Consider the following 18,775-nt stretch of genomic DNA (forward strand, 5'->3'; position numbering starts at 1 on the left):
TATAGGTCTTCTTGTGGTGTTGTACACTGTGGACGTTCCGTACTGTAGCGCCTGGACACGTTTCCTGTCTGCTGGAATCGTTGCCATTATCTTGAGATCTCACTTTGTGGCACACAGTGGGCCCGTGCTACGACCTACGGTGTTTGACCAGCCTCCAGTCGCCCTAGTATTCTACCCCTCATAACGTCACCAATATGTGTTCTTTGAGTCATTTTCAACACACAGTCACCATTAGCACGTCTGAAAACGTCAGCACACTTTCGCGCTGCACCGTACTCTGACATGCACCAACACACCTCTGCTGCCAGCGCCACCGTGCGACGACCGCAGGTCAAATGCACCGCATGGTCAGACCCCGAGGTGATTTAAACCCGCAAACCGACCACCAGAGCGTTGTTTCACCATGTATCGTCATCATCCTTAATTTATGAGCATGAGTGTGGTTGTGGAACTGTGAAAGTTTCTTACATAACGATATTAACAGCTGAGCTGGGCCGATTCTTCATCGGTAAACTTATCCATGCTCCTGTATATCACTATTAACACCACCGGAAAAGCAAATCCGATACAAGGTCCAGCAGTACCAAAGGCAAGCTTGAGGATTAACAATAGAGTAGGCCTTACGGTTGTCGACAGCAAGTACCGGGAGTGAATGGTGCAAGGTTGTTTCCAAACATCACACATAGCGAACAAAGCCGACATTAATATTTCGTGCAGTTTTAATGCAATACAGTTACCGAGCTAAATTGGGCTACAGAACAAACGAGTCCCTTAGAAATTAGAACTACTTAAACCTAACTAACCTAAGGACATCACACACATCCATGCCCGAGGCAGGATTCGAACCTGCGGTCACGTGGTTCCAGACTGTAGCGCCTAGAACCGCTCGGCCACCCCAGCCGGCCTCAATAGTCTCTTCCGTTTTCATAAAAGTATAAATACGGTGCCCAAATAAGTACAAGTATTTACAAGTCCACCTAGTATAATATGTAGCGCTACATTCCCACAGTGTGGAATAGCTTACCGACTCCTAGGTAGTAAACCATGTCTGTACGAAGCCTCAATTAAATTACTCCCTCTGTTTCAGAGCAATGCTTACTTGTTACTTCATTCCCTCACTCATCTCGGCCCCCACAATGCTTGACACGTGATTCCTGGTCCCGTAGTGCCTTTTCTATGTGGTAGGTCATACATCTAAGTTCCGCTCAATTGAAGAACTGGACTTTACGTTTGACGCATTCCTACCAGCACCACCACCTCCGGTGGTTAAATGTCAACGGAACTGTCACCAATTCGCCCAGCAACCGTCAAACCACAACTTCGACACTAGTATGGCTCGTTATTGACGATTATTGCGTCACAGTCTACAATCCGAAACTATGAACGCTTGAATAACAAAAGAGCACGGACGAACGAATTTCTGAACGTTGTGCACATTGATTGTAATTTTAACTGCAAATTCCATATTATGTACATTCCCACATGTTTCAGTCTAGCACCATCTGACGCACAACTATTTGTAGATTTTGGTGACGTAAACACCAGTGATTGGACGTCTTTTTTCCAAACCTGCATTCACGAAATAATATTCTCTGGTGACTCCACACATGCAAACAAAGCGTTCATTAGAGATAGTTGTTTTGTAGGGAAAATTTCTGATCCTCACCTTTGAATCCCAAGTAGGCTACTATATAAAAAGAAGCTAAGCATACTGACAAAAAATTTATTCACATACGAACTTTGCTCTGAAGAATTAATGACCGTTAGAAAATAGTGGTAGTATCCACAAATAAGATACTAGGAACGAAAGTAGTTTCTAGTATTCCTATCTCAACATTATACTTGCAAATAAAACAAACAATTATGTGCTCAGAGGAATACTGACAGAAATTAAAGACGCTGGCAGAAAATGAAAAAAAGTATTCAACAACTAACTACGTAATCTTAACTGAAAGCAAGTAGCCTTTAAGCTTCTGATGGTGCTGGAAACGCGTAAACATTTTTCTGAGTTTTAAAAGAGACTACAAACAATTTCTGCTTGACAACTCCACCTACTCCATAGATGAATTTATGAGTAGATAATATGTGTGTCTGATTGGATTAGATTAATTAAATATTGTTGTAGCAAATAAGTAGACATTCCGCATCCTGCGTAATTTATAGTGAAAACGTAGCGTATTAATACAGGTACTAAAAATTCAAAATAATAGGGAACTTTTGGAATTACGAACTACGGAAACTGCAAATAACTAACATTTTAACGGGAAGTCATTGTTTTCTTCACGATTCTCAAATATGGAACGTACTTCCCTGTTAGTCTATCATTGGATTCCACCAAATTCCTAGCTAATTTCTCTGTCGAAATTGACGGATATTATTATTTGCGTTGCTTCTGCGATGATTAAGTCCTATTAAACTGTAGCACGGGTTCGAATGCTTACGCATAGGACGCTATCGACATCGTCTAATTTCCCTTCATCACTCAGATATTGCAGACACTGTTAATCGATACTTTGACTTAACAAGTTCACCAGCGATATTTTACGAAACATGTGAGCCCCCAGAAATTCGGCTTTATATCTACAAAGTACATTATAAGACAAATAGAAGAAGCCCCATGAAGGATTTATCCATATTGGAATGGAAATCGGTAGACGTGAATTACACGTACAGACAAACAACTGATTGCAATATTAGAAAAATAGGATGATTTATTGAAGAGAAAAACGTACGTAAACTAAGCAGTTCAATAATGGATTGATCCATCTCTGGCCCTTTTGCAAGCAGTTATTCGGCAGTTACTGAACTCTTGTACGTCGTCTTGAGGAGTATGGTGCCACATTCTGTCCGATACCGAGCGAGGTGGCGCAGTGGTTAGCACACTGGACTCGCATTCGGGAGGACGACGGTTCAATCCCGTCTCCAGCCATCCTGATTTAGGTTTTCCGTGATTTCCCTAAATCGTTTCAGGCAAATGCCGGGATGGTTCCTTTGAAAGGGCACGGCCGATTTCCTTCCCCATCCTTCCCTAACCCGAGCTTGCGCTCCGTCTCTAATGACCTCGTTGTCGACGGGACGTTAAACACTACTAACCATTCTGTCCGATAGGCGCGTTACATCGTTCAAATGCCGAGCTGACTGGAGGGTCCAGCCCACAACGCTTCAAAAGCTCTCAAATGACGTGAGATCCGGACGTTACTGGCAAAGGTTCGGTTCGAAGGAAGCAGCATAAACCTTGTCGTGAGCAGGCAGGCATTATTTTGCTGAAATGCAATCCCAGGATGGCTTGCCATGAAGGACAACAAAGCGGGGTGTAGAATATCGTCAGCTTACCAGTGTACCATGGGAGATACGATACTGCGTGAAGAGTTTGACAAAGCACTGACAGACCTGAGTCGAAACAAGGCCCCCGGAGTAGACAACATTCCATTGGAACAACTGACGGCCTTGGGAGAGCCAGTCCTGACAAAACTCTACCATCTGGTGAGCAAGATGTAGGAAACAGGCGAAATACCCTCAGACTTCAAGAAGAATATAATAATTCCAATCCCAAAGAAAGCAGATGTTGACAGATGTGAAAATTACCGAACTATCAGTTTAATACGTCACAGCTGCAAAATACCTACACGAATTCTTTACAGACGAATGGAAAAACTAGTAGAAGCCAACCTCGGGGAAAATCAGTTTGGATTCCGTAGAAACACTGGAACACGTGAGGCAATACTGACCTTACGACTTATCTTAGAAGAAAGATTAAGGAAAGGCAAACCTACGTTTCTAGCATTTGTAGACTTAGAGAAAGCTTTTGACAATGTTGACTGGAATACTCTCTTTCAAATTCTAAAGGTGGCAGGGGTAAAATACACGGAGCGAAAGGCTATTTACAATTTGTACAGAAACAAGATGGTACTTATAAGAGCCGAGGGACATGAAAGGGAAGCAGTGGTTGGGAAGGGAGTGAGACAGGGTTGTAGCCTCTCCCCGATGTTGTTCAATCTGTATATTGAGCAAGCAGTAAAGGAAACAAAAGAAAATTTCGGAGTAGGTATTAAAATCCATGGAGAAGAAATAAAAACTTTGAGGTTCGCCGATGACATTGTAATTCTGTCAGAGACAGCAAAGGACATGGAAGAGCAGTTGAATGGAATGGACAGTGTCTTGGAAGGAGGATATAAGATGAACATCAACAAAAGCAAAACGAGGATAATGGAATGTAGTCGAATTAAATCAGGTGATGGTGAGGGAATTAGATTAGGAAATGAGACACTTAAAGTAGTAAAGGAGTTTTGCTATTTGGGGAACAAAATAACTGATGATGGTCGAAGTAGAGAGGATATAAAATGTAGACTGGCAATGGCAAGGAAAGCTTTTCTGAAGAAGAGAAATTTGTTAACATCGAGTATAGATTTAAGTGTCAGGATGTCGTTTCTGAAAGTATTTGTATGGAGTGTAGCCATGTATGGAAGTGAAACATGGACGATAAATAGTTTGGACAAGAAGAGAATAGAAGCATTCGAAATGTGGTGCTACAGAAGAATGTTGAAGATTAGATGGGTAGATCACATAACTAATGAGGAAGTATTGAACAGGATTGGAGAGAGGAGAAGTTTGTGGCACAACTTTACCAGAAGAGGGGATCGGTTGGTAGGACATGTTCTGAGGCATCAATGGATCACCAGTTTAGTAGCGGAGGGCAGCGTGGAGGGTAAAAATCGTAGAGGGAGACCAAGAGATGAATACACTAAGCAGATTCAGAAGGATGTAGATTGCAGTGGGTACTGGGAGATGAAGAAGCTTGCACAGGATAAAGTAGCACGGAGAGCTGCATCAAACCAGTCTCAGGACTGAAGACCACAACAACAACAACCAGTGTACTGCAAGGGTGCCGCAGATGATAACCAAACAGGCTTTGCTATGGAAAGAAATGGCACTACAGACTGTGACCCCTGGTTGAAAGGTCATATGGTGGACGACAGTCGGGCTGGTATCCCACTGCAGTCTAGGGCGCCTCTGAGCACGTCTTCGCTGGTCATCAGAGCCTGGAATCTCACTGACTGGAGTAAAATTATCTACACTGACGAGTTCCGGTTCGGACTGGGCGTCAATGAGCAGCGAAGAGGTGTCTTAAGACTGCCCAGACAGCGTTGGAACACCAACCTGCCTGCCACTCCATACTATCTGACAACCAGGAGTGGTGGGCTGTGATGCCATTTCTTATCATAGCAGGACACTTACAGCACAGTGCCGATATTCTACACCTAGTATTGTTACCTTCCTGGCAAGCCACTGCTTGTCTTCGTCCTTCTCAAACCCTACCTTTGCCAGCAATGTGTGTGGACCTCTCCCCAGTTGAGAACGTTTTGTGCATTATGGGTAGGGTTCTCCAACCTGCCCGGCAATTTAATGATCTAACGCGCCAATTGGATAGAACATGGCGCCAAGTCCCTCAAGAGGACATCCAACAACCCTGTCCGTCAGCGCCAAGAAGAATAACTGATTGCATTAGGAACAGAGGTGAACCAATGCGTTATTGACTTGCTCGGTTTGTCACGTTCTTTACCTCCGGTAAATCATCCATTTTTTTCTAATATTGTAACAATTTTTTTTCTGTACATCTACGAATTTCCAACCCATTCGTATTATTCATTCTTGGGGCGTTTTTTTTTTTTTTTTTTTAGTAGACTGTAGATTAAGTATAGAGGAAGATAGGTGATGGAATACATCCAGTGAATAACTGGACGTAGTTTGCAGATTCTACTCCAGAGAATCTTAGGGACGTGTGTTTCATCCAGGGAGCGAGTGGCTCGCAAGATATTCGTTCTGCCGATTCTTTAGTGTTGTTCGTCAGAGTGAGACTCTTAGCAAGTGAAATTAAGAGAGGACGTTAAATAGGTCCAAAGAAGAAGGAAGCGTTTCGTCGTGGAATCGTTTACTCGTTGGGAGAGGGTCGCAAGATGCTAGACGACGCCTTTGGTGACGCCACAGGAGAGCCGTCTTGCTTCGTGGAGACGTTTGCTGTCGAAATTTCGAGTCGAGAGCCCGTACTCCAGGAGGTTTCTGGCTACACGTTGGTTCCTCTCACATGCGTCTCGCGAAATGGTCAACACCACTCGTTTAACATTTTTCACTGCTTTATTCGACTTCATTGAAGCAGATCGGGTATATTTCTTTCCTTAAGGATCATCAACAGAAGGAATGTTCCTCTGTCGTGTTACCGGCAGCTCACTGCAGTGAAAGATTTTACTCTCTATATCAATTGACCTGTGATGGGATGTATTCACAAGTGACCTCTTGAATCACGAGTAGATGGTGTGACATCTAGGTGATTAGAAACATTATGCAATTTATTCCCAATAAATACTTATTAGGTCTCTCAATCCATTCAGCAACTGCTGTAATTCTCCCTCACTTCCACTGATATTATTAATGACGTTAGCGAATCTTATTCCTGGTATCCCTCTGCCTTCAATTTTAAACATTGCTTACTTGTTTGCTTCGTCGATGCTTAAACAGTACTGGCGGAAGTCTACATTCCCGTCTTACACACCTTTTTAATCCAAGCAGTTGGTTCTTCCAGTCTTATTTTTGACTCTTGGTTGTTGTACATGTTATATATATCCCCTCCTTCCCTACAGATTGACGCTATTTTTCACAAAGTTTAGAGCATCTTTCAATATTTTACATTGTCGAACGCTTTTTCCAGATGACTTGATTGTTCTTCAGTTTGCTTCCGTTGCCAACCGCAACTTCAGAACTGCCTCTCTGCATTTCCTACTATATATTTTACGTCGTCATTCCACTTTAGGTTGCTCCAGGTGATTACTCCAACGCATTTTATTGGACTCACTCTTGCCAATGATTTGACATCAATTCGTACTGTAAAGTAAAACTAGCGAATCTCTTCACCGATTTATGCACAATACGGTACATTTGTACTCTTTCTCCCCTTCCACCTTACGTTATCTCTTTCATCTTTGTATTACGGCTCTGCCACATCCCAACCACATGGTCTCTTCCTGATTTCTGACAGCCATCTCAATACCTTAATTACACCCTGACAGTCCGTTCCTCCGATTGTAACACTCTACAACTCAAAAGATTTCATAACACGTCCTCTCCAAAATACCCTTCCCCAGTGCACGTCCTTCAACATTTAGTAACAATTTAGTGTTACGTTTTAAGATCGGTACCTGTCTGCATCATCTTTTACATATACAGGGTGGTCCATTGATCATAATCGGGCCAAATATCTCACGAAATAAGCGTCAGACGAAAAAACTGCAAAGAACGAAACTTGTCTAACTTGAAAGGGGAAACCAGATGGCGCTAAGGTTTGCCCGCTAGATGGCGCTGCCATAGATCAAACGGAGATCAACTGCGTTTTTTTTTTTTTTTTTTTTTCTTAATAGGAACCGCCATTGTTATTACGTATTCGCGTAGTACGTAAAGAAATATGAATGTTTTAGTTGGACCACTTTTTTCGCTTTGTGATATTCAATTTCTGAAGCATGGCTTTATGACTAGCAGTACAACTGTTAATTATTAACCTGTCGCCAGTATGACTTTATGTAGCAATTGTGTTAGCTTTACAGGAACTTACTACGTATGGTACAAATTAAAGCTAATCTCTATGTTTGATGAAGTACGTTACCAGCGAACGAGATTATTCTAGCAAACGATAATTTACGAAAGTGCCTAAAGTTAACTGCCTTACAAATTCGGAGCGACGCAGATCACTGTAATTTTTTTGCATTTTACAGATATGAGTGTTACGTCTTCTGTGGCCATCAGAAATAGAGACGAATTCCAAGTGTGCGTTCCACCATTCGGAATAATTAAAACCTAGAGGAGGCCCACTCTTTCTCCGGAATAAAATCGCGGTGATTTCACGAGCAGTAAATGAATTTCTGGGGATTTAGGAGGCCATTTATGTCTCTGAAAGCGGCCATCAATAAAATGGGCATACGCGCCTTATAGTCAGTCCTCTTTCTGGGGGTGGGGGGGGGGGGGTGGGAGGAGTGGATTCCCTGTCAGTGACAACGGCTAGCCGATGGTTCCCTAGCGAGTGATCAGGGCTGATGGTGAGGGTGTGGGTAGGACAGGGAGGAGGGGGGGTGGGTGAGGGAGGTGATGGAGAGAAGCCAGTGGCCACTGGGCGGCTGTTTCCGTGCCAAGACTGCGGAGGTCGTCTTTCACCCTGACAGAGGGCCGGTCGGCGCAAACGTCATATGCCTCGCCGGCTACTCAGGCTCTAAAATACTACCGCGCTCCGGCTGACCTATGGCCCGCGAGACGAAGGGCCTGTGGGTGATTTATTTTTCCTCTAGTATCGTATATATGTTAGCTTCGCCGCTTAACATCGGACTGCTTTCTCATAGATTTTACTGATGGCGCCAATAGCTAAAGATGAACGATCCGGACCAAAAAAATCGTGTTTAAAATTATTGATTTAGGCCTTGTTATCTTTAAAGACAAGAATAGCAAAGTGCTCATTACAGATAGCTTTTACTAAGAAATGTTTTCCATCAAGTGCTCTACCGTTTCATATTTGTTTCCATACACTTTTCCTTTTATATACCGCCGTAGACAAAAATTACAGAATTCCGACGAACTAGATGGCCTCACACCTTTGCTTGCTGTGAATTCTGTTGTGAGCGATTCATGCGGGACCCGCGAGAAATACAGGCCTTGCAACAAACTTGTGACGTCACACCACTCTCGTTGTCCGCCAAACTTCGCGAACTTTCGGCTCTGTGCAGAGCCCACAAGCAATAAAAATTTCAATAAAAACGCCATAACTTGATCATGTGCTATCGAGAGCTTGCTTGCATTCAAACGCGTAATTAAGAATTATTAACCTCATCTGGTATAGTTACTCGCTCCCGCCAGAAACGACTGCTGCTATTCGTAAGACCTGCAGTGTTACGTTATGTGACGGAAGCGCCCCTGCCTGCCCTTCTCGTAGGTCTCGACTTCGCAAATGCGACGCAGAAATTCGCGAGACGTAAATCCACACTGCTGGAAAAAAACGTTACTACCTTTCATTTTCCTTCAACTGAGAGTCGAAGATCTGGAAAATTTAAACATCTGCACCGACAGTTGAACCAAAGGACATCGGTTCGTTAACTGAACTAGCAGAACCTGAGTACGAAACTTCAAAGTTTTTATCATGAAGGGGAATTTGATGCGCAGTGAGCGTGTTTCCGACGAATCAGTAGCGCAGAGTTTGACTATTCACATGACCAAGCTCTACTATGAAGTACACTGTTGGCTCAAGTACAGCAAGACGAGACTACATTTGACAGCTTCTGTGCGAAAGTGGCCTGGAATTGTTTTTCGATTAAACTGAAACGCACAAAGAAATTAAATCATCAAGTCCGCTGAGTACCATTAGGCACAACATCAAGCAATCAAGCCAAGAACAGCTGAGAAACCGCGTATTTTCTGAAACTTTCTGGCAGATTAAAACTGTGTGCCCGGCCGAGACTCGAACTCGGGACCTTTGCCTTTCGCGGGCAAGTCCTCTACCAAATGAGCTACCAAAGCACGACTCACGCCCTGTACTCACAGCTTTACTTCTGCCAGTACCTCGTCTCCTACCTTCCAAACTTTACAGAAGCTCTCCTGCGAACCTTGCAGAACTAGCACTCCTGAAAGAAAGGATATTGCGGAGACATGGCTTAGCCACAGCCTGGGGGATGTTTCCAGAATGAGATTTTCACTCTGGAGCGGAGTGTGCGCTGATATGAAACTTCGGTAGCTCGGTTGGTTGAGCACTTGCCCACGAAAGGCAAAGGTCCCGAGTTCGAGTCTCGGTCGGGCACACAGTTTTAATCTGCCAGGAAGTTTCATATCAGCGCACACTCCGCTCCAGAGCGAAAATCTCATTCTCGCGTATATTCTTTTTGTTGCCGTAATTTTCTGCAAAAGTTTTGGAACCTATTCCGCAGTTCGAAGTATAGTTTTATGAGGACACATAAAATTAGAAACAACGACTTTTGGAACCTATTCCGCAGTTCGAAGTATAGTTTTATGAGGACACATAAAATTAGAAACAACGACACCGAATGGCCATTTTTCTATCACCGTTTGAGCAATACTTTCGTCAGGAATATTGGAGTGCGGGAATATTTGATGGAAATTTTTGTTCGTCTTTTTAATGAAGCAGTACGCATGTAAGCTTCAATTATGTATAACGTTTCAGTCAGACAAAAGAATATACGGCACAAATTACTTGAATAACTGAGAAAACGAGAGAATTACCCTCACAGTACTTTCATGCAACAAGCAACACCTCAAACTGAACAATTAACGAAGAAAATCATCACTCTGCAGTGAAGTGTGCGCTCATATGAACCTACGTGGCAGATAAACTTTGTGTCGGACCGAGACTCGAATTCGGGGCCTTTACCTCCCACAGGAAAGTGCTCCACCAGCACTTGCCTGCGAAAGGCAAAGGTCCCGAATTCGAGTCTCGGTCCGGCACACCGTTTTAATCCGCCAGAAAGTTTCATATAAGCAGTTAAAGGATCTTAAAATTTTATCTTCTACCGTCGCAGTAGCTTCCCTTCTGACATATCACAACTATGTTCCTTTGTATTAAATAGGGAATCAGACGCCACATTGTAAACTATCAGTGGTTTTCTCACCCCAATATATTTCAGTTTTCAACTCTCCATCTCATTTGCTAATTTTAGCAGTTATTTGTCGCTCTACCTCAGACCAGGTAATATCTTCTCCACATTGATTCCTTTTGTATTGTTTCCATACATTCCTGTTAGAAGTTACTTCCCATGGTCCACAACAAAGTAATGAGGCTATTGCTTAAGATTAATGAGACCAACAATTATAAAATTCCATATAATCATAGTCACACATTAAGTCATTATTATTACTACACTATTATTCCCAGCTACGGAGCGTGACTGAAACAATTTTGCTGATGTGCTTGCTTTCTTCATTTCCAAAATTCTTAACTTTTCACTGTGCTTTTTCTTATTGTCTTCTGCTCACGTTCTCATAGATGTAACACTTGGTTTAGTTTTAAACTGATGCCTGTCAGTCTAAGTTCTGAGCGCAGGTCTGGTCCTCCAGAATTATCTATGAAATGCTCATTTCCTCAAGATTTTCTTCATTAAAGTTTCGGTCAGTATAGTATCATTCATTTTCTTTTTTCTGAAAGTGTCCGAGATATCCTCCAAATTTCGATACAACCAGTTAGAGTTCTATCTCACCCAGGTTCCCTCCGCAACAATCGGACTAAATATTTTGCTGGGTATTTTTCTTTCTTCATTTTATAGGTCTTTACTTAATGATCCACCTCCAATGATTACAATCTCTGGTTTGACTATTGTTATATAGTGTTTCAATTTTACATTAAGAAATACTGTTTTTTATTGTGCCTATTCCATGTAATCCCATAAGATTGAGTAGTTCAGTTATTCTCTCTTTGTTTTCTTCACGATTTGTTTCCAGAGGGTTAGATGATTTCTCTTACGATTTAAAGTTTTCTCTTGAGATTTTTTGCCAGAAAGTGTAAACATGGGCAGTTCATCTAGGTATCGAGGAAGACTTTCGATGTGTTAGGTTCTCTGATTAGAAATTTTGAGTTCCTTTTGACTGCTGTTTCTTTGGAGTTTGAAAGGATAAGCCACACTTCCCTAAATAAATATCAGTTTTTTGTAATCTGTCAACAGTTATTTCTTTTACTTCTCTTTCCTGTCTCGTAATTAATTTTTCTATTACAATACGAAGGGGAATAGTGCATCTCTCCGCCTGGCTCATGTTCTTATATCGACAGTCGCAGATCTTTCACCTTCGAATTGGTTCCACACACTATCTACCTTTCCTAAGACGAGTTTGATAGTAGCGCATTATATAGTCAGTTTATGTTCCAAGCCTTTTAAGTATGATTTTTTAAGCAAATTTGTGACTGGAAGAAATGAATGTCCTCTGCAGTTATTTATATCAGTTTTATCCCACTTCTACAAAGTAGTATAGTAAGCTGATTACTCTCACTGCATTTTCCTTTCTTCAAGCACACCAACTTTACTTTGCACCTAAGTGTGATTGATTCGCCCCAAGCTATGAATATGTGGTTACAATTATCGCGCACACTATGTATTTTTCAGTACATTTCATAGCATTATGCTTCACTGACGAGAGTACTGATGTCTACTAAGCCAATACTGACCTAGTTTTTGTAATATGAGTCTTGTACTTTACGTACTTGTATGGTAATGTTCTAATTATTTCGTAAATTTTGTAAACTTCCAAGGACGACAGATTATGACAGTTGTCCACCCGACGACTGAATACTATTCTGAAAAATTAAAATAAAAAAACAACGCACCACAGACAATAGAAAAATAACAGCTGTGAATAAAATCATAGATATCAATGTGCATTCACTGAAGAAGTCTGATTGCATGTAAGAAAGCCTCTAATTCTATGAGGTGAAATTAATGAATTAAATAAATTACGTAGTTAATGATGCCCGTAACGTGATCGGAAGGTTGGGCGATCGGGAAAAAGTAAAATCACGAAATGGGTTCGTTTTTATCTTGGACTTACTGGATGGGGCATGTGGATGTTAAGGACAAGCTGTAAGAGCCACATGGAAATGTCGGGAAGTAACTCACACTCAACGTCGACGATGATCCGCTTGCTCACGGATGGAGGCACTGAGTTGCTGGCTATGCACAGGTAGGCGCCCATCTCCGTTCGCGAGATGCGCGTAAGGTTCAGCTTCTCCCCGTCGTATACGTTCACTGGAAAACAAAAACCCACACTTTTTTTTTTTACCAGAGTACAACATGAGTCCTTGCAGTAAAGATGACATTAGTAAACGCAAGGAACTTGCCAAACAACTGAGCATCTTCTTCTTACAAAGGAGCAATATGGTACTCAGGAAGAGGCATCGCAAGCGGCGAATCGAACTCACAACCAGTCGTGTAATAGAGGCAGACATATCGGTTCAGTACAGTTTGAAGAAATCCTGAACAATAATGTACCAGGGGCGTTCAGTAAGCAATGCAACACTTTTTCCTCTGAAAGCAGGCTGTTTCATTCAGAATTCAACTTCACCATGGTATTTACCGTTCCTTTGGCTGCCAAGCCCTACTTTTCAACACAATCTCCGTTTAATGCGACTGCCTTACGCCACCTGTATGTCCGCGTGATACCACTCTAACAGTCGATGTCTGCATTCCATCAATAACCTTACCATCATCTGCATTCTGCTTCCCGCGGAATACATTATTCATTAGGCCAAACACATGGAAGGCGATGAACCCAGCGGGTACACACCTTCGAGTACCACAACTGGTGGACTAGTGCGACAACACTACCACGGAGACTTCCAGTTGAGGAGCGAAGTCTTGGATTGTGATCCGTCGATGACCTCGAATGAGAGTGGCCGCACTTTCCAACACTGCAAGCCGCAGGCCGGTACCCGGGAGATCAGACAGCCTTGCAAGACTTTCTTGCTATGATGACAGACAGCTCGCCCAATGACTCACCGTGCTTTTGTTTACTACTAGTTCTCCTCACGCATTTTCAAAGCGCCTATGAACATCTGCGATGCTCTGGCTTTTCGCCAAAAGAAACTTAGTGACAGCTCTCTGTTTGTAACGCATCTCCAATGCAGGTGCCACTTTGAAAGGTACGTATAGTGCCACCAACTAGCGGAACTTCATGAAACTATAGAGGATGAAGTGGAAATATTGCACGTGTCTTTCAACAAATTCCGCATTTTTTCCACCGAAATTGACCGAGGAAAAAATGTGTTACATTACGTACTGAAGACCACTCGTATATCAATTAGCAGCAGCAACGCCCACAGTCCTGACTGAAATCTCAAGAACATTTCATCATTTACTTCGAAATTAATATGAGATGTCAACTTCCACGACATACCCTGTTCCCTCTTACTATAGCCCAGGTCTTCACACACAAACAAAGAAACGTTTCTGTTTCTGTTATCGTACCTTTTTACTGGCGTCAGTTTTTCCTATTAATTACACCGGTGCCAGCTTCCGTAGCTGAGTGATTGTCAGTATGGTAGCTCAGCGTGTTCGGGTGTGGCACTGCCCACACTCTGTAATAAATAAAGCTCAATGAAGTTTCTCATCGATAAAATTTGAATGAGGTCTTGTGACATCCGTACAGAGCAATGATGAAAAAAAAAAAAACAAAAAAAAAAAACGGATCAACTGAAAGAAAGAAAGAAGGTGTCTAAATGTGGTCAGCTTACAAAACTGCCATGCAGAGCACTCGGGTTCAATTCCCGCAATGTCACGGATTTTCATTTGTGGAAGGACTGGACAGGGGCCCACTCAGTCTCTTGATGCCAATTGAAGAGCTTTTTGAATGAGAAGTGACGGATCCAAAGTCTGCAAAGCCGGGATGGTGCTGCGTTTACCCCCCCCTCCCCCCCGTATAACATGCGCATGACGCCAGTGGCAGAGGACGACACTGCGGTCGGTCGGTTTCAAATGGTCCTACCGTAATCAGAGTGGTGGAGTTCAGACATGGATATGTTAATATCCTTCCGGTGTATCACATGCCCGGACCCAAAAGCATGATTTACGCAACAAATGTTACTGCCCATCTAAATGTGTTCTTAACATTGTGACTGGTTTCGGTTCCATCGAACAGTCCTGAGATCTTAGAATTTCGGTTACAGAAGTAGGCCGTCCGACCCGTCAGCACCGGTTACTGTTGTTGCTGACATGATCAGATCTGAAAAAGTTTCGGCGGAGCCGAAGTCGGTCACAAGTTTAAAAGCACACGTGAACTACACTCACTGACAGTAAAATATGTAATGCAAAACCATTAACTACGGATTTGTGTACAATTTGAAGCAGACTGCTCTGGAAAGATACGAGATCAAAAGCATCCGGAAACCTGGGTGAAAATGACTTCAATATGGTGTTGGCCCACCCTTAGCCTTGATGACAGCTTCCACTCTCGGAAGCATACGTTCAATCAGGTGCTGGAAGGTTTCTTGGGGAATGGCAGCCCATTCTTCACGAAGTGCTGTACTGAGGAGAGTTATCGATGTCGGCCGTTGAGGCCAGACAGCAAGTCGACGTTCCAAAACATCCAAAAGGTGCACTATAGGCTTCTGGTCATGACTTTGTGCAGGCCAGTCTACTACAGGGATGTCACTGTCGTGTAACCACTCCGCCACAGGCCGTCCATTATGCACAGGTGCTCGATCGTGTTGAAAGATGCAATCGCCATTCCCGAATTGCTGTTCAACAGTAGGAGGTGAGAAGGTGCTTAAAACATCAATCTAGCCCTGTGCTGTGATAGTACCACGCAAAACAACAAGGGATGCAAGCCCCCTCCATGAAAAACACGACCATGCCATAACACCACCGCCGCCGAATTTTACTGTTGGCACTACACACGCTGGCAGATGACATTCACCGGGCATTCGCCATACCCACACCCTGCATCGAATGGCCACATTGTGTACTGTGATTCGCCACTCCATACAATGTTTTTCCACTGTTCAATCGTCCAATGTTTACGCTCACTACATCAAGCGAGGCGTCGTTTGGCATTTATCTCCGTGATGTGTGGCTTATGAGAAGCCGCTCGACAATGAATTCCTATTTTTCTCACCTCCCGCCTAACTGTCACAGTACTTGGAGGGGATCCTGAGGCATTTAGGAATTCCTGTGTGATGGTCTGTATAGATGTCAGCCTATTATACATTATGACCCTCTCGAACTGTCGGCGGTCTCTATCAGTCAGCACAGGAGGTCGGCCTGTACGCTTTTGTACTGTACGTGTCCCTTCACGATTTCACTTCACTATTGCATCGGAAACAATGGTGCTGGGAATGTTTAGGAGTGTGGAAATCTCGAGTACAGACGTATGACGCAAGTGACACCCAATCACCTGACCACGTTTGAAGTCCGTAAGTTCCGTGGAGCGCGCCATTCTGCTCTCTGACAAGGTCTAATGACTACTGAGGTCCTCTTACCTAGCAGTAGCTGGCAGCACAGTGCATCTAATATGAATACCGTGTTTTTCGGGGGGGGGGGGGGGGGGGGGGGAGGTCCGGATACTTTTGATCACATAGTGTATTTCATCGTAGGGTATGAGCAATCACATAACAAGAGTGTATAACGTCATGGGGCGTGAACTTCAAATGGAGGGAACTGCCGATGTCTAAGAGAAGAATGCTCTTTAGAATGCACTCTTTCGTCCTGGGTTATGCAGGTAGACCACAACTCTCATTTCCCTAGTACTTCTATATTTCGTGAAATTCAGTTGTATTGCTATTAGTTGTTGAAACAGCAACACGTGAAAAACTGTGTTTGTAGCTCAATATATGACACTATACATCAAATATTTTGTCGTATTTTTGCTTCCGTCTGCATATGAATAGACCATACGGTGCGGCAGTTTGGAAATGCCAGCCCTAACAATTTTGAGTCAATGTATGTAGGAATGGATTTCACTAAGCTACAATAGACAATTTTCTGAATCCAGCTGGTAATTTTTATTTTGTAGCAGTCAAATTAATTTATAATGTTTATATGAGATTTTATAGTTTTCCCTTGGTGTTGAATATGAGCAAGAGCTGGACTTCAACCACATAAGATGACCAGAACTCGATAATATAGTAATACTACCACTGCGTCAGAAGACAGCCCATGCAAAGGTCTGCCCTGCTGTACCTAATATATGAACGTCACACATGCCATATGCCGGCGCAGACTGATACGAACAGCTTTCACTACCGCTGACGTTTATTAGCGTATGTTGCCATAAAAACGTTATAGCGAGTAATTGGCTAAGCGGCAGAAGTTGCTGGCAGCCATTAAAAAGTAAATAAATAACAGGAGTCAATTAGTAGCTCGTTGCCTGTTCCGTCGTAAATTTTACATTTCTTATCATTTAGTCATTTCGGTGGCAGACAATAACGCAACGCCGTAATACACCGTATGCAGATGGTCCAGATGAAAATGTCATGTGTTAATGTTTTATTTCATGCTTACTTCTGACCACGGAAGTGACATGTAATGTTTCTCTCAAATTAATATTCACTCGTCTTCAGTATAGAGGCTGATGTGAAAGCCATAGACATTTTCATTTGTGGAGAGTTGTCATATACTCCAATTATAACTAGGTTCAGTTCAATGGGAAATTGCTTGACAGCTATGTATAATGTCCTTAAGATTTATAGACAGAAAATATTATTGACTTAATAATTGATATTTACCATAAATGATTACAATCTACATAAATTATGATTTAAGCTCAAAAACTGTACCTTAATCATACGATTATATACAAACAACATACGATAAGTACAGTTACACTATGTGACAAAAAGTATATGAAAACCTGGCTGAAAATGACTTACAAGCTCGTGGTGTCCTCCAACGGTAATGCTGGAATACAATAGGGTGTTGCTCCACTCTTAGTCTTGATGACAGCTTCCACTCTCGCAGGCATTCGTTCAATCAGGTGCTAAAAGATTTCTTGGGGAATGGCAGCCATTTCTTCACGGAGTGCTGCACTGAGGAGAATTATCGATGTCGGTCGGTGAGGCCTGGCACCAAGTCAGCGTTCCAAAACATCCCAAAGGTGTTCTATAGGATTCAGGTCAGGACTCTGTGCAGGCCAGTCCATTACAGGGATGTTATTATCGCGTAACCACTCGGCCACAGGCCGTGCTTTATGAACACGTGCTCGATCGTGTTGAAAGATGCAATCACCATACCCGAATTGCTTTTCAACAGGGAGAAACAATAAGTTGCTTAAAACATCAATGTAGCCCTGTACTGTGAGAGTACCATCCAAGACAACAAGGGATGCAAGCCCCATCCGTTAAAAAGACGACCACTAAATAATACCACCGCCTCCGAACTCTACTGTTGACATTATACAGGAAACCAGATGACGTTCACCGGGCATTCGTCATTATCACACCCTGCCATCGGATCGCCATATTGTGAACCATGATTCGTCACTCCACTCAAGGTTTTTCCACTGTTCAATCATCCGACCTTTACACTCTTTACACGAAGCGAGGCATCGTTTGGCATTTACCAGCGTGATGCGTGGCTTATCAGCAGCCGCTCGACCATGAAATCCAAGATTTATCATCTCCCGCCTAACTGTCATAGTACTCGCAGTGGATCCCGATGCAGTTTCGAATTCCTGTGTGAAAGTCTGGATAGATGTCTGCCTACTACACACTATCACCCTCTCCAAATGTTGGCGGTCTCTATTAGCCAACAGTGCAGGTTTGACTGTACGCTTTTGTATTGTACGTGTCCCTTCACGTATTGACTTCTCTATAACATCGGAAATAGTGGTCCTAGGGATGTTTAGGAGTGTGGAAATCTCGCGTACAGATGTAGGACACAAGTGACACCGAATCACCTGACCACTTTCGAGGACCGTGAGTTCCGCGGAGCGCCCCATTCTGCTCTCTCACGATGTCTGATGACTACTGAGGTAAATGATATGGAGTACCTGGCACTAGGTGGCAGCACAATGCACCTAATATCAGAAACGTATCTTTTTGGGGTATCCGGTTACTTTTGATCACATAGTGTGTGTTGCATGTTTATCGACATATATATAATTTTAAGATGAAAAATGTAATGTGAGCAGGAAAAACTGGACTTGTAGCCTGAGGCTGTTGTATTTGTAGTTGTCCTCTACGATGGATGCTTTATACTGCGGTAAGGGAGCAGTCCATCTCAGTATTCGCTCCATGATGTATACAAATAGCTCTTCATTT

The 18,775-nt window shown here is 42.9% G+C and overlaps 1 protein-coding gene across 1 annotated transcript in view; it reads right to left on the minus strand.

Moving 5' to 3' along the window:
• Nucleotides 1–18,775, minus strand: part of LOC126419244 (lachesin-like) — a 325,544-nt gene that overhangs the window by 126,361 nt on the left and 180,408 nt on the right. Inside the window, exon 4 of the mRNA XM_050086393.1 lies at nucleotides 12,642–12,770. Coding sequence (XP_049942350.1) covers nucleotides 12,642–12,770 — 129 coding nt within the window. The remainder of the gene's footprint in view (nucleotides 1–12,641; nucleotides 12,771–18,775) is intronic.

The sequence above is a fragment of the Schistocerca serialis genome, chromosome 1, assembly GCF_023864345.2.
Source record: "Schistocerca serialis cubense isolate TAMUIC-IGC-003099 chromosome 1, iqSchSeri2.2, whole genome shotgun sequence".
Classification (NCBI taxonomy): domain Eukaryota; kingdom Metazoa; phylum Arthropoda; class Insecta; order Orthoptera; family Acrididae; genus Schistocerca; species Schistocerca serialis.